The sequence below is a fragment of the Macaca mulatta genome, chromosome 11, assembly GCF_049350105.2.
Source record: "Macaca mulatta isolate MMU2019108-1 chromosome 11, T2T-MMU8v2.0, whole genome shotgun sequence".
NCBI lineage: Eukaryota > Metazoa > Chordata > Mammalia > Primates > Cercopithecidae > Macaca > Macaca mulatta.
Genome location: NC_133416.1, coordinates 127,081,095 through 127,096,053, shown reverse-complemented (window position 1 = coordinate 127,096,053; position 14,959 = coordinate 127,081,095). Strand labels below are relative to the sequence as shown.

The following is a 14,959-nucleotide window of genomic DNA, read 5'->3' as shown; positions in this document are numbered from 1 at the left end:
CAAAGTTGCATTTATCATTCCTGTACAAGTCTCTGGACATGTGCATTCATTCCTCTTGGGTAAGCATCTAGGGGTGAAATGGCTACATCATGGGGTAGGCATATGTTCAACTTTTCAAGAAACTACCAAACGTTTCCCGAGTGGTTGTCCCATTTTATATTCCCAGCAACAGTGTATATGTAAGAGATCTTCCTCTACTTCCTTGCCAACACTCCTCAACAGTTGGATTTAAAGTCACTCATATTCTGGAGTATAGTCAGCTATGGAGATAGGCTTAAGCTTTTTCAAATGAGAAAATTTGGAACATTCATATATATATATATATGTTTGTGTGTGTATATATATATATATATATATTTTTTTTTTTTTTTTTTCATGCCATTGACTTGATGAAGAAGCTAGGTCATTGTCCTTATCATCCACCTCCTGGATATGTCTCTTAGCTTTCTCAGTAGGGGGTGGTGGTGGTGGGTTTGTATTTTTTCTTTTAGCCCCTGTAAACCAGAAAACAGCTCCAAAGGCTAAGATAGATTCTGACTTTGCTGGTTTTCAGTAAGAATATTTGGTAGAGGGGCTTCCACTGACCTAAGAGGGAACAGTTTTTTTTTGTTGTTGTTTTTTTGTTTTTTTTTTTGAGATGGAGTCTTGCTCTGTTGCCCAGGCTGGAGTGCAATGGCATGATCTCGGCTCACTGCAACCTTTGCTTCCCAGGTTCAAGTGATTCTCTTGCCTCAGCCTCCTGAGTAGGTGGGATTACAGGCTTGTGCCACCACACCCGGCTAATTTTTTGTATTTTTAGTAGAGATGAGGTTTCACCATGTTGGCCAGGCTGGTCTCCAACTCCTGACCTCAAGTGATCTGCTTACCTCGGCCTCCCAAAGTGCTGGAATTACAGGTGTGAGCAACCGCAATGGGCCAGGGAACAGTTTGAGCAGCAGAAAGATTACAGTGGCTTGGAGCATATCAAATATATAAAAATTCATGAGTCTATAATGATGCTGAAAAGACATCTCATTGGTCACTCCTGAAGGTTGCTGAGGCCCCAACTCATTACTCGGAATGTTGCTAAATACAGGGAAAGCACCAAGCATTTATCCTGCCTTTCTATTTGAGTTGTATGCTAGGGTATCCAAATTGTTGATGTGCTAATAAAGGTAGAAGGAATGATTAAATTAGAAAAACCACCGTTTTGCAGCCTTAATGAAATAATAGCTTTGGACAATGATCATAAATGGCTGCTGAATCCATTAAGTGATTGGAGGGAACTTTATGGCAGAGGGATCAGGCTGATACGGTTGGAACCTGTGAATCACTCAGTATCACAGGAAAGAAGACAGGCAGATATTGTATGTCCCCTAATGTCATGCAGTAGGAAGCAGAGAGCACATCCTGGGCAATATCCTTGCCAAAAGAATTCTACATGAATGCCCGGAAGGCCTTGCATTTAACTGCCAATTCAACAGAAAACACAGGGGACAGAGAAACGTGTTAAATGATGCCACAAGGTTGCAATCAACCAAGTCCAGAATGTGGGAAATTCTATGAGAATGCATGATCCAGCTTCTTAAACCAATAAATGACATTAGAGAGAGAGACAGAGAGAGAGAGAGAGAGAGAGAGAGAGAGAGAGAGAGTGTTATAGGTTAAAAGAGACATATGAACCAAAACATTGTGTGGACCTTGGTTGGATCCTGATTTAAGAAACCAATTATAAAGAGACATTTTTGGGACACTTGGAGAAAACCAAACACAGGCATGGTATTAGATAATGTTAAGGAGTTACTGTTAATTTTGTCAAGTGTGATGAGAGTTTTTAAAAAGCGGTTATGTTTTTAAAAAAGTCATTATATATATATATATATAATGTGTTTTATATGTTAGAGCAGTAGATCTCAACTGGGAATGATTTGGCCCCACAGGGGACATCTGGCGATGTCTGGAGACTTTTTTTTTTTTGAGATGGAATCTCGCTCTATTGCCCAGGCTGGGATGCAGTGTGGCATGGTCTCAGCTAACCGCAACTTCCAATTCTGGGTTCAAGCTATTCTCTGGAGATATTTTTGATTGTCATGACTTGGGGGTACTATTAGCATCTAGTGGGTAGGTAGAGGCCAGGAATGCTGTTAAACACCCTGTAATACACATGACAGTGCCCCACAACAAATAATTTTCCAATCCTAAATGCCAGTAGTGCCACAGCTGAGAAATCCTATATTAGAAGTACTTATTGCAGTTGTTATGGGTGAAGTGATATGATGTCTGATTTTAATAATGAACAAACAAGCAAGGCAGGGATGGGTGTGGATGAAATGAGAGTGGGAGTGGCTAGTTGTCGAGGCCAATGATGGGCACGTGAGAGTTAATTTTATATTACTACTTTGGTGCATGTACAAATTTTCGTAATAAAAATTTAAGAATAAATCTTCTCGCTGTTGGAGGAAAGTTTTGAGAGGCCGAGGCGAGAGATCACTTGAGGCCAGGAGTTCGAGACTAGCCTGGGCAACATAGCAAGACCCCTGTCTCTACCAAAAAAAAAAAAACCAAAAACCTAGCTAGGTATGGTGGTGTGCACCCGTAATCGCAGCTACTTGGGAGGCTGAGGTGGGAGGATTGCTTGAGCCCAGGAGTTCAAGCTTATAGTGAGCTATGATTGTACCCCTGCACTCCCTCCTGGGCATCAGAGTGAGACCCTGTCTCTAAAAAAAAAAAAGCTTGGAGAAAAAGATACTAAAGAGATTGGGAAGGCAGCAAAGAATGAATCTAGTCTGATATGTTATTGGGTATAGGTAATTCATGGGGGAAGGTGCTGAAAGGGAAGGTTGCCTGGGCCTACAGCAAGCAGGTGCTGATAAGCTAGCTCCTTTGCTATTATTTAAATGTGTCCTGGTTGGGCCAGGTGTGGTGGCTTACGCCTGTAATCCCAGCACTTTGGGAGGCCAAGGTGGGCGGATCACTTGAGGTCAGGAGTTCGAGACCAGCTTGGCCAACATGGTAAAACCCCATCTCTACTAAAAAAACAAAAAAAGTATCTGGGCATGGTGACGCACACTTGTAATACCAGCTACATGGGAGGCTGAAGCATGAGAATTCCTTGAACCCAGGAGGCAGAGGTTGCAGTGAGCTGAGATTGCGCCACTGCACTCCAGCCTGGGCAAAATAGCAAGACTCAGTCTCAAAAAAAAAAAAAAAAAAAAAAATTTCCCTGGGGAATATCCACTGGGGTGAAAAACTGGGTATATCCAAATTCAGCTTTGCAAAGAAATGCACTCATGACTAGTTGCAATTTGAAATGTTCCTCTTCTGAGTATTTCTAGCCTATGTAGGTGTTTCACAGATTGCTGAGTACCTAGACTGAGAGAGAGAGAAAAAAACAAAGTACAGCTAAAATGTTAAGAAGTCTGGTTAAAGTGCTATCCAGAAGTGAGGGAAAGCATCTCTAAAAGTATGAAATCTGTGGGGAAGCGTAAGTTGATTACCAAAAATTGAATATTAAGCAGCTTCATTGGGACATGGCTTTTGGGTATGGCGAGAGTCAGCTAGAGCTCACATCTCCATTGAAATCCACCACCAGAGAGGTTATCTGCTTAGCTGTTGACAGCCAGACCCTGGCATTGTTTAGACTGATTGATGGAAGACCACTTTGGGAATGCTGGCTTCTTTATTCATTGACTTTGAAGACAGCATTGTAAAAATTGATCACCAGCCCAAATCGATGTTACCCTGAAGTATTTTTATGACTTTTTGGGGAGGCAAAGATATGGGATAATTTTTAATTTATTTAAGTCTATTGCAAACTGGATCTACTTTATCTTCTTTTTGAACTACCGTTTTTTGGTTTTTTGAGAGAGAGTCTTACTTTGTTACCCAGGCTAGAATGCAGTGACACACTCACAGCTGACTGCAGCCTTGACCTCCCAGGCTTAGATGATCCTCCCGTCTCAGTCTCCCTGGTAGCTGGGACTACAGGTGTGCATCACCACCCCTGGCTAATTTTTTAATATTTTTTGTAGAGACAGGGTTTTGCCATGTTGCCCAGACTGGTCTTGAACTCCTAGACTCAAGTGATCCACCTGCTTTGGCTTCCTAAAATGCTGGGATTACAGATGTTAGCCACCAGGTGCAGCCTTGAACTTCTTATATGCAATGTGTTGTGTGGGCAAGTCATACCTGACCACTTCCCAGTGGAAGGGGAGAAACTAGGGGGCTTGGCTGAGGCCTTGGCTGAGGCCTTAGGCAATGTAATCTGTTTTCATGGGATCAATTACTTACGTTTATTTAGTAGCCAGCTCTATTTGCTGATCCCTAATCTGTTCTCTTGGTTCATTCCCATGAGACTTCAATATGGGATATCTTCCTCTTCTTCCCATTGCAGTCTTTTCTCTCAGAGTTGTTCCCATGATAAGAGCTCCTATCAGAATCTCTGCTCTAACATCAGTTGTCACATTTTGCCACTCTTTTTTTTTGAGATGATGGAATCTCACTCTGTTGCCCAGGCTGGAGGCAGTGCCACCACCTCAGCTCATTGCAACCTCTGTCTGTTGGGTTCAGGGGATTCTCCTGCCTCAGCTTCCCGAGTAGCTGAGATTACAGGAGCACACTCCAGGCCAATTTTTGTATTTTTTTGAGTAGAGATGGTCTTTCACCATGTTGGCCAGGTTGCTCTCGAACTCCTGACCTTAAATGATCTGTCTGTCTCTGCCTCCCAAAGTGCTGGGATTACAGGTGTGAGCCACTATGCCCAGCCACATTTTGCCACTTCTTTCTATAACCTGAATGTGGAAAAACTCAAATTGTCTTTCCTCCACTCTCACACCACAACCGTCAATACCACAGAAGACTTCTGTGACCAGATGTGTGGGGGCTTTCTCCCCACCACCAAGCAAGCAGTCAGTTCTGCAGTGGACACCACTGGGCGTCCTCCCGTTCAGTCCCGGCACTATCCGCCTGGAGGTAGGGCTCAATCCCACAGGCGGGGGGCTCAGTCCCCAAGAATGTCCCCTCTTCAGACACCAGTTGCAAGTCCAGGCCTCTGGAACTTCTCACTGACTGGTTTCAAATTGGGGTTCCTGCAACCCCCTCTTTGAGTTCAATTAATTGGCTAGAGCTGCTGACAGAACTTGGGAAAACACATTTACTGGTTTATTCTAAAGGACATTGCAAAGGATAAAGATGAAGAAATGCATAGGGTGAGGTATGGGGGAAGGGTTGTGAGCTCCACGCCCTCCCTGGTCACCCTCCAGGAACCTCCACGTGTTCAGCTATCTGGAAGTTCTCCGAACCCTGTCCTCTTGGGGCCTTTCATGGAGACTCCATTGGATAGGCATGATCCACAACCATGTAGAAATGGAATTGCACAAAAAGGCTATCATCTAATCCTCATAGACTGAGTGGGGGATCCCAGCAAGGCCTGTCTGTTCAGATCCTTCTTGGCCTCTTTGTGTAGCATTCATTCCTCCAGGTTATGGGGAAGGACCCCTTCAGAAATAGAGTCTTCTGACCTGTAATCAGATAAGGCAGAGGAAATTTCTTTATGGCCAGCTCCAAGTCAGAAAGGTGAGGGAAGATTAGAGTCCTGCCTTGAGCAGATGAAAGGAGGGCAGGAGGAGGTCAGAGAGAGAGAGATTCTGTTTTTCAAGGCCTGCTTCTAAATCCTGGAGCGCCCCTAAATAACAAAAGATTGTAACAAGGACTATGGGAGTCATGAGCCAGGAACTGTGGATGAAAACCTATATATATATCTCTCATAGTATTACAAACCTGTTAATCCCATCCTCTGTTTCTGTTATCAGTTCCTTAGTGTAGAATTTGTCATGTTGACTATGTAGACTTGTCTTTTGGAGGTTTCTAGCACCAGCCTCTTCCACCCATCACTATCGAGATGATTATATCTGTCTCAGTACTGACACTAACCCAGCACTCTATAACTCTCTGGTTTTACCTCTGTCAATCCACCAATACTTCACTTTCACTTTCTTCCCTGCCTCATTATTCACTCTGCTCTTGGGCCACTGCTCTGGCTTCTGGGGCTTTTCTAAAGTAGCACTTTTCCCCACTCCATCCCACGAAGATACCTTTTAACCAGCTCTTGAGATTAAATCCCCTTCGTGACACTTCCCTGCAGGAACTCGCAAAAAAGTACTGCATTCCCCATTGGCAAAACTTGCCATCAGTCAGTTTATGTATTCTCTGCTTTTCACACCCATATCTTGACCTCTAAATAGCACAAATATTCTCCTCTTCATTTATTTCACAGTTCTGTCTTCATAAACATTGATAAGTATGATCACATTAGTGCTCCAGATTTTAAGCAACTGGAAGATAGCTGTTTTTTTGGTAATCTTCCTTTAAATTTGAACATAGTGTCTAATTAGTCAATTAACATTTTTTTAAAAGGGTGAGGGACATCATGGTAGGGAGAATGAAGTTGAACGTGTTTTTGGTTGAATATTAGCACGTGCCCACTGTATTCTAGGCACAGTCCTGATTCATTATATCATCACACAATAATTATTTATGTGCCTTCATCCTTTGTGACACAGTGCTGGCTCTTATTCATCTCCCACTTCTGCCATCCGTGGTGATGATTAAAAGTCTTAGAGGAGTTTTACTAGGCTCAGGTTTGTTTGTTTGTTTGTTTGTTTGTTTTTAATATGCTAGTTCTTCATGAAGAAATTGGGTACTCTGAAGCATATCATTTCCTGGGTTTCCTAAAGTGGCATGTTGTGTGGAATGGCACATTAGGTCTGACTAATTATTCTCCATGTAAGGTTCTTGCTTTTCATTCATTCTCTTAAAAAAATAGATATTAAACATTGAATGAGGACGGCCAGGTATTGTTTGAGGTGTTAGTGGGCTATGCTGAAAAATCAAAATCAAAGGTGGGAATGAGGCAGCTGAAGCTCAAAGGAGCATGTTAGAAGGAGTCCCAGGAGGACAAATCCATTTGGTTTTTCTTTCCTTGTTTTTTTCCGCATATTTTTGAGGATGATATTTTTTTCCCCCAAAAGCTTTTAGTGAATGTTAGGATTAAAAAAGAGAGAGAGAGAGAATTTATAGAAGAGAAATTATCTACAGCTCCTAAAATAGCTCTTTGTTTCTGAAAGCCTTGATTCTGCTATCAGTCTTATAACTGGAAAAAAAAAAAAACAAAACAACCTCAAGAAGTTACTTGTATATATAGCCTGTGCCACTAAGGAGACCGTGTTCTGATGTTACCTCAAACAGGCTGATTTATTAAAAAAAAAAAAAAAAATATATATATATATATATATATATATGGAAATATTTTTTTCTCTTTTTTTAGTGGCTTTTCCCAGTGAACAATAGATCTTACTATGTGATTTCTTATTTGTCGTTAGTGAATGTGGTGGGTATGTGGCAGCAGCGGGAGCTGATGATTTCATAATACTGTATCAGAAATGATTAGTGTAGGTACTCATTAACATATTTCTCAGACAGAGCAATCTCAACTTTTAAAACCTCTTCATTTAATTCAAACATCAAGTACCCTGTTTGTGGCCTGTGTTATGTTAGTGCTGTCTTTACAAGACCTATTTTTTTGCCATTTAATTATATATTTGCTTAGCAAATATTTACTGTGCATCTACTATGTACCTGGCACTGTGCTGCGTACTGAGGAGCCATGTGTACCTCCATCAGCATAGACTCAAGATCAATATGATTTCGGTGAACTAAAAATACCTTTATTGAAGCAAAAAAAAATCACACTTTGTAAGGATCAAAAAAGAGACATTTTATATAAGGTACAAGAAATAGAAGAATTATATCCCCAAGATATATGTGATCACATACTTGTTAGTTTTTGGATGTGACCAGATTTTACACAATCCTTGAAAAATGCAGCATCCAGATTTTAAAGTAGTTCTCTAATTTCTCTTTCTGTGCCCCTATTAGATGTGTATTGGATCTTCTCATTCTGTCTTTGTCTTCTGACCTCTCATGTTTTCCATCTCTTTGTCTCTGTGTGTTGCATTGTATACAAATGCTTCTTGAACTGTGGTGTGCCCATGAATCACCTGGGGACCTCGTCAGAATGTAGGTTCTGATTCCATGGGTATGGGGCAGGGCCTGGGATTCTTAAAGAATTAAATTCTAACCAGCTCCTGAGTGATGGTGATAATGCCAGTGTACAGACCATAGCTTAAGTATCAAGCATCTATGTGATTCCCTCAGCTCTAACTGCTAGTTCATTAAGTTTCTCTTCAGCTGTATCTAGTCTGCTGTTTAACACATTCAGTGAACTTTTAACCTTAAATTCAAGAACAAGACTTTTTATTTATGGAAGTTCAGTTTGGTTCCTTTCAAATATACCTGGTTCTTTTTCAAAGTGTCATGTTCTTTCATTAGAATTTCTACTAATTGGCCGGGCGCGGTGGCTCAAGCCTGTAATCCCAGCACTTTGGGAGGCCGAGACGGGCGGATCACGAGGTCAGGAGATCGAGACCATCCTGGCTAACACGGTGAAACCCCGTCTCTACTAAAATACAAGAAAATTAGCCGGGCGAGGTGGCGGGCGCCTGTAGTCCCAGCTACTTGGGAGGCTGAGGCAGGAGAATGGCGTGAACCCGGCGGGGCGGAGCTTGCAGTGAGCCGAGATCGCGCCACTGCACTCCAGCCTGGGGCACAGAGCAAGACTCCGTCTCAGAAAAAAAAAAAAAAAAAAAAAAAAAGAATTTCTACTAATTTACCTTGATAATAAAATTTTATTTTATGGCTCATTTTAGATTGTTCTTTTATCTGCAGTTTTTGGAGGGCTAATTCTCCCCATTTCTTGTATCTGTTGTTGCACCCGTAAAGTGTAGTTGTTGATTTTTACTTTTTAATTGTGAATTTATTTCTGGTAGGGATTGGAAGGAGGGTGTTGGGGTGGGGCCGGGGGTGGGGAGAAAATCCTGTGTGCCCTGGGTTGCAAAAATGCCCCTACAAGTTGTTCTCCACTTGTATCTGCCAGTGCTCCAAGGGCTCAGTGATCCTGGACCAGTATTCATGTTCATTTCTTGAACTGTAACAGGATACTATAAATGTGGACACTCTACCTGAGGTTACTCTTTCTTCCTATCTGCTTTATTTCTTTCCTACTGAAGGGTCCTGGACAAGGGTAAACATCCTCATCACTTTCTGGAGGGCAGAATATTTCCAGTTTCCCCACTTCTTTCTGGCTTAAGGCTGTGGCTTTTTCCTCTGCCTGAATGTGGCCCTAAGAAGCCCTTCTTTTCAAACTTTCCTGTTGTACTTGACTGACTAGCTGTCTAGAGGTTTATATGCCTAGCTTTTAATCTTTGCTGTGAATATCTTACCTGTTACCAGCTAGTATATTTCACATTGACTTCTCTTTCCTTTTTTTTTTTTGAGACAGAGTTTTGCTCTTGTTCCCCAGGCTGGAGTGCAATGGCACGATCTCGACTCACTGCAACCTCCACCTCCCAGGTTCAAGCGATTCTCCTGCCTCAGTCTCCCAAGTAGCTGGGACTACAGGCATGTGCCACGTCTGGCTAATTTTGTTGTATTTTTAGTAGAGATGGGGTTTCACCATGTTGGCCAGGCTGGCCTTGAACTCCTGACCTCAGGTGATATACCTGCCTCACCCTCCCAAGGTGCTGGATTACAGGCATGAGCCACTGTGCCTGGCCTATTTCTTCTTCCTTTTAATTTGAAGATTATCTGCCCCTTTTTCTAATCTCAACCACATTAAGCTAGCTTTGAGCATGGCAAGAGTTTTATAGACAAACCTTATTTTATCACCGAGGGTGGCTTTTACCCTCCATTAGTTATACTTCTCACTCAGAAATCGAATTCTATTTTGGTCTCCTAAAGATAAACTAGAATATAATGGAAAGGAATTAAAGTTCTACTAGGAATTAAATGATATTAACACAAACATCCACATGGATGTGTCTCTGCCCTGCGCAGGGAAGACGAACATTCGATACAGATTCTGCTGTATCTCACTAGCCTTCAAGAACTGCAGGTTCTGTCTTAAACATGCAGCTCCTGTGAGCAGCAGCAATAATAGCAGGTCATCTTTGTGGAGGGATTATTGTATGCTAAGAACTGTGCTAAACACTTTATATAGATTATTTTATTTAAACCTCCTAATAGTCCATTGAAATAGATATTGCCACGTTGAAAACTGAGGTTCAGAGAGGTTAAGTGACTTACCCAGTGTCTCACAACTAGTAAATGGTGGAGCTTGGATTTGAACTCAGATGCCAGAACAATTGCCATTAACCACTTTGCTTCCATATTAGTATCATCTGCAAATCTCTCTCCATAAATCTCCTCAGTTGTTATCTCAGTTTCCTTATTTCAGGAAGGAAAACTTCTCTTTTTGATCCTTATGAAATACAATTTCCATTAAAACTTTTTTTTGCTATTAAAAAATGTACTGGATAATTGAAATCAGATTGGATTTGAGCCTATGTTGTTGGAAGTACACATGGGATGTGGGCTGAAGCGTTCAATCTAATTTTTCTTTCCATCAGCTAATTTTTAAAGTATTAAGCAAGTAGATTCTGACACTAACAGGGAAGATTTAAATTCTCTTGAGAGGCTGGAGGTGTTAAATAATTTTCTAGTAGTGCACATTTTACATCTTAAATCTTCCTCACTCTCCCACCTCATCTCAATGTACCTGAAGCTCTGAGAATGTTCTTTTGTACTTCTCAGGAACAGCCAGACCTCTGGCTTCATCTCCTCTCCCCTTCACATCCCTTCCCTGCTCCAATTACTTCCCAGCGCCACTTCGGATGTTGTTGTCATCGGGGAACTTTGGAAACAGCCAGATTTTTTGGAGTCTGTAAGCAGAAAACAGACTGCTTGCTGCTCATATCTGGCACCCAGCTTTGTCCAGAAAACGAGGAGTTAAAAAGAAGTCTGGGCTGTGAAGGGCTGTGACAACTGTCCTAGGGGGAGCTCTAGCGAGCCCTGGCGGGCAGTGACTCATGCTGCTCTGTCACTGGGATCAGCACTGGCCCCTGGCACGCAGGCGGCAGCCAGGTGGGGTTACAGCCAGAGCACGCACGCCGGGAGCATGCAGCCTGCACTGCGGGGGATGTGATGCTCGGCTCTCCAACTCGCCTGGCTGGCCCGCCACGGACGCCTCAGCCTGCAACCATGGTAACGCTTCTGGCTGGGGACACCCCCGGGAGCCCACCGCGATGGGCAGCCTCCTGGTGACTGATGGACGAGTGTCCACCTCCCTGACCGAGAGCGCTTAGTAGGTCGGCAGGAAGTGGAGAGGATGTAACACGCCCCCAGCCGGGAGTGAAGCCCTTAAGGAGGTAGGAGCCGCATACGTCCATCCGTGCATTCCCACCGTCAGCGCGCAGGGGTGCTGTAGATCACCGGTAGGAACTTTATTTGGCTGGTGCTTCATTATGCTGATTAAACTGCAGTGGATTTGATGGGCATGATTGCGCTGGGGAAGAGGCATAATGAACTTAAAAAAAAAAAAAAAAAGTGGTTAATAAGATCTCGGAGTCGACTTGTCCGGGTATGAATGAAGTAGACTGCAGTGGTATCCTAACAGGAGTTCCAGAACCTCACACATCCCTTTTCTTGGTCCTTCCTGTTATCCCGGTTAATCCACAAAATGTAGAAGTTCCATCTTATTTCAACAATTAGTGCTAATCGTTAATAATTTAGACCTGTCTGGAGGAGTGAATCCATAGGTTTAGGTCACCTAGCATCCCGGCACTAGCCAGCAGCTGCTCTGTAGGAGCCTTCTGGAAACAGCAGGAAGGAGCAGCTTCCCCAGGAGTTCCCCAAGTGCTTTCGTTGGCCCAAGTGACCTGTTTGAGTTTGCTCTTCAGTTTACCCCAGGCGGGAAGGCAGCCTGTCTGCGGGTTGGTGGCCATGTTGGCAGAGAAGGGGTTAATCTCTTGTTGCTGTAGGAGCCGAGGTTGCGAGCTAGATTGAAAGCAGGCGCTGCAGTGCCATCGCCAGCGCCGAAGGAGTAAGACGATCTTCTCCGCAACAGTGTTGAATCCGGCTGAAATTTTTTTCCTCCCCCCCTCCTTTCTTGTTTTTCTTTAACCAGCTCCTCCCCCCTTCGTTCCCACCCTCAAGTCTGACGATGACACCTCCAATTTTGATGAACCAGAGAAGAATTCGTGGGTTTCATCCTCTCCGTGCCAGCTGAGCCCCTCAGGTTTCTTGGGTGAAGAACTGCCGTTTGTGGGGTTTTCGTACAGCAAGGCACTGGGGATTCTTGGTAGATCTGAGTAAGTGAACGTTTGACTTTTTAAGGGGACCTGCATTGATGCAAGGCTTTTGGAGCCAAAGGTGGTGGTGGGGGGTGGGGAAATAGGTGGGGGGAGTACAGTGGAGGGAAGCTGCTAGTCGCCTGCATTGGGAAAGCAGTCTACCTGTTAGGGCTTTGCCGGGGTAGCCTGTTAATATTCTCATTTTGCAGTGTGTAAGGTACCTGTTCCTGTCTGTGGTATTATAATTGTCAATTGGGTACTTTGGGTTAGTTTTCCAATCTTTGGTCTTCTTTAGAGGGGAGACAGTGCGAGATTTCCAGCAGTGCAGATCCCCGGTCAAAGGAGAAATGTGCAGGAGTTAAGATGAGCTGCCCATCTCTCTAACCATCTATGTATCTGTCTCTCAAGTGGGTGGATGGGGGTTGCTATCTTGGCTGTATCGAAAGAATCCTAAAAACCTTGTCTCATAAGCTAGAGGTTTCCTGATGGGTTTAACTGAGCTGCAAGTGGCTGAACCAGAGCTCTAGCAGAGAGATGGTGCTCGGCTCCTCTCCAAGTATGCTGCAAGATCAGGGATCTGGCAGCTGAGCCTCTCTGAGCTGGTAGAGCGCTGGCGGCCAGAGAAAGCCCCGTTACTGTGAGCCACCAGGAGGGAGTGTGATGTAGCCGAGTCATTGATTCACAGAAACTGGGCTTCATAGGGGGAAAAAAACAGGAGACTAGAAAATTGAAATATAAATATCACTGTAAACCTCTTGACCTGGTAGGTCTTTCTCCATTCTCATAAAAGCTATTGAAAAATGCATTAACATAGCACTTGGAATTAGAGGGTCCAGGCTTCCAGGAGCCTCCTGGAATTTCTGTAAAATGCAGTAGCTTCTGTGGATGTGGGAGGTCAGTATCTTGCCTCATTCTCTCATGATACAATGACATTCTGTTTTCAGAGGAGTGAGTTCCCCAGAAGATCTGGGACTGGTGGCGTTATTCCCCAGCCACCCTGGTCCCTGCACTTTCAGGTTCTCAGAGGGTAATGTTGGGTTAGTTGCTGCCCACTTAGGAGACGAGCAGAATTTGATATTCTTCTTGGCAGCATCTTTCCCTCCTTGTGGTATTTGTAGCTTAGATATTGATTTATAGGGATGTTATGTTGGTTCCTGGATGGTGTCTCCCCATGGGTGCTATTTTGACAGTAACGTTCCTGAAAAGATTTCAGAGTATTGTGGGGAATTGGGCATTTGATATGAAATAAGGTCGTGGGCTGTGGTTGAATGTGAGAGAGGTTTTTATGTTGCAAGATGTTGAAGTTGTCTTTCTTGATCCCCTCCCTGGGGGCTGGGTTTCAAATTCGGGTTGGATTTTGGTAGTGTTAGATGTGCCTCTCTGTCTGATTTGCTCCACAACCCCAAAGCAGTCTGGATGGTGGTGGTAGAGGCAGAGAGCTAACTAGCTGTTGAATGTGCCATCAGATGGGTTTGAAATGGCTCAGCAGGATTGGGAGGTTTTGCCATTGGCATCAAAGAGCAGGGCAGAAGTAGAGGCCTGATGCTGAAGGATGCATGGTTAGTGGGCAGCATAACCTTGACACACGCAGCACACTGAAGGTCACACATCAGACTGGAAGGACATGTGTGGAGAGTTCTAGTTCTGGTTAGCAGTGGGCTGGCTGGGTCAGAATGCAAGCTTGCTTTGGGTATTAGTCAGTGATCTGAAAGGCCAGGGAGGATTCGAGGGAGTTAGATTTCAGGGGAAAAGGCAGAATGATGTGGGAGATCTTAGGCATTGCAATTAATCTGAAGCAGTGTATGATTAATTGCTTATTTTTCGGGAAGACTCGAATGACATCTTTCTGTTTCTCACAGAAAGCTCAGTTTAGGGAGCTCTCTGACAGGGACATCACAGTATTAAGGCTGAGGCACTCGATAAATATTTGTTGATTTAATTTACTCATGATCTTTTCCTCCAGAAGTGTTTATATTGCTTATTGTATTTGAAGATGTGCTTTCTCACCTCTGGTAGTTTAAACTATATCCTTAGAGTACAAAACGAGCTGCTGTTTCTGACCCAAGAGAATGTTTAATAAGATTCTTATTTCACAAAAGGTCCATGCAAATAAAACTGTGTATTTCTTATTTGGATGATGGCATCAGAGTATTCCTGTTGTTGGGGAACTTTAATGTTTTTTCAAAGCTGGCAACGGGGTTGGAATCCAAAAAATTTGCTTTCATCTTGCGTCTTGTTATGTGATGTTGCTATTGGACTTGGCTACTCTGCTGTCGGCAACCCTGTGGGTGATACCTACAAGCATCATTTTAGAAATTCATCCACCTGTTGGATGTAGATGACCCTGGACATATCAGATTGTAATTAATTAGAAATCTAATAAAAGAGAGGCAGTGATGAAATTACTTAGCAGCTCCTGCAGTTTTATTGACATTTACTTGGAGAGAGGGGGAGACATTTTCTGGGGGTACCACCTTTGCCGCCAGCGACCCTGTGTTTCTTCCTGAGTTTCTTTTTCTTTTCTCACCGTTTTCAGCATCACAGGTTATTATTTATACACACTGATTACCTGTACTGTTACTCATTCTTCACACCACTGAGGAAATTGCAGATGCTGCTTTACTGTGCTAGGTAAATTGACCTCAGATTTGTTACCAATGAATTGAATGAAATGTTCAGAGGTGGAGCTGAATGAATGAGGAGTTTTCGTGGAGAAATTGGCAGTGAGAATGATT

At 43.4% G+C, this 14,959-nt stretch overlaps 1 protein-coding gene across 14 annotated transcripts in view; it reads left to right on the top strand.

Annotated features, from left to right (window-relative positions):
* The window catches only part of CIT (citron rho-interacting serine/threonine kinase), a 197,790-nt gene that overhangs the window by 66,513 nt on the left and 116,318 nt on the right, over window positions 1-14,959 (top strand). For 11 of the 14 annotated variants that reach the window (XM_028829964.2, XM_077955375.1, XM_028829963.2 and 8 more), the window contains exon 10: window positions 12,059-12,242. In XM_028829964.2, coding sequence (XP_028685797.1) covers window positions 12,059-12,242 — 184 coding nt within the window. Of the gene's footprint in view, window positions 1-10,961; window positions 11,301-12,058; window positions 12,243-14,959 lie in introns of those variants that run through there. The other 3 variants (XM_077955378.1, XM_077955376.1, XM_077955377.1) reach the window with 1 other exon arrangement.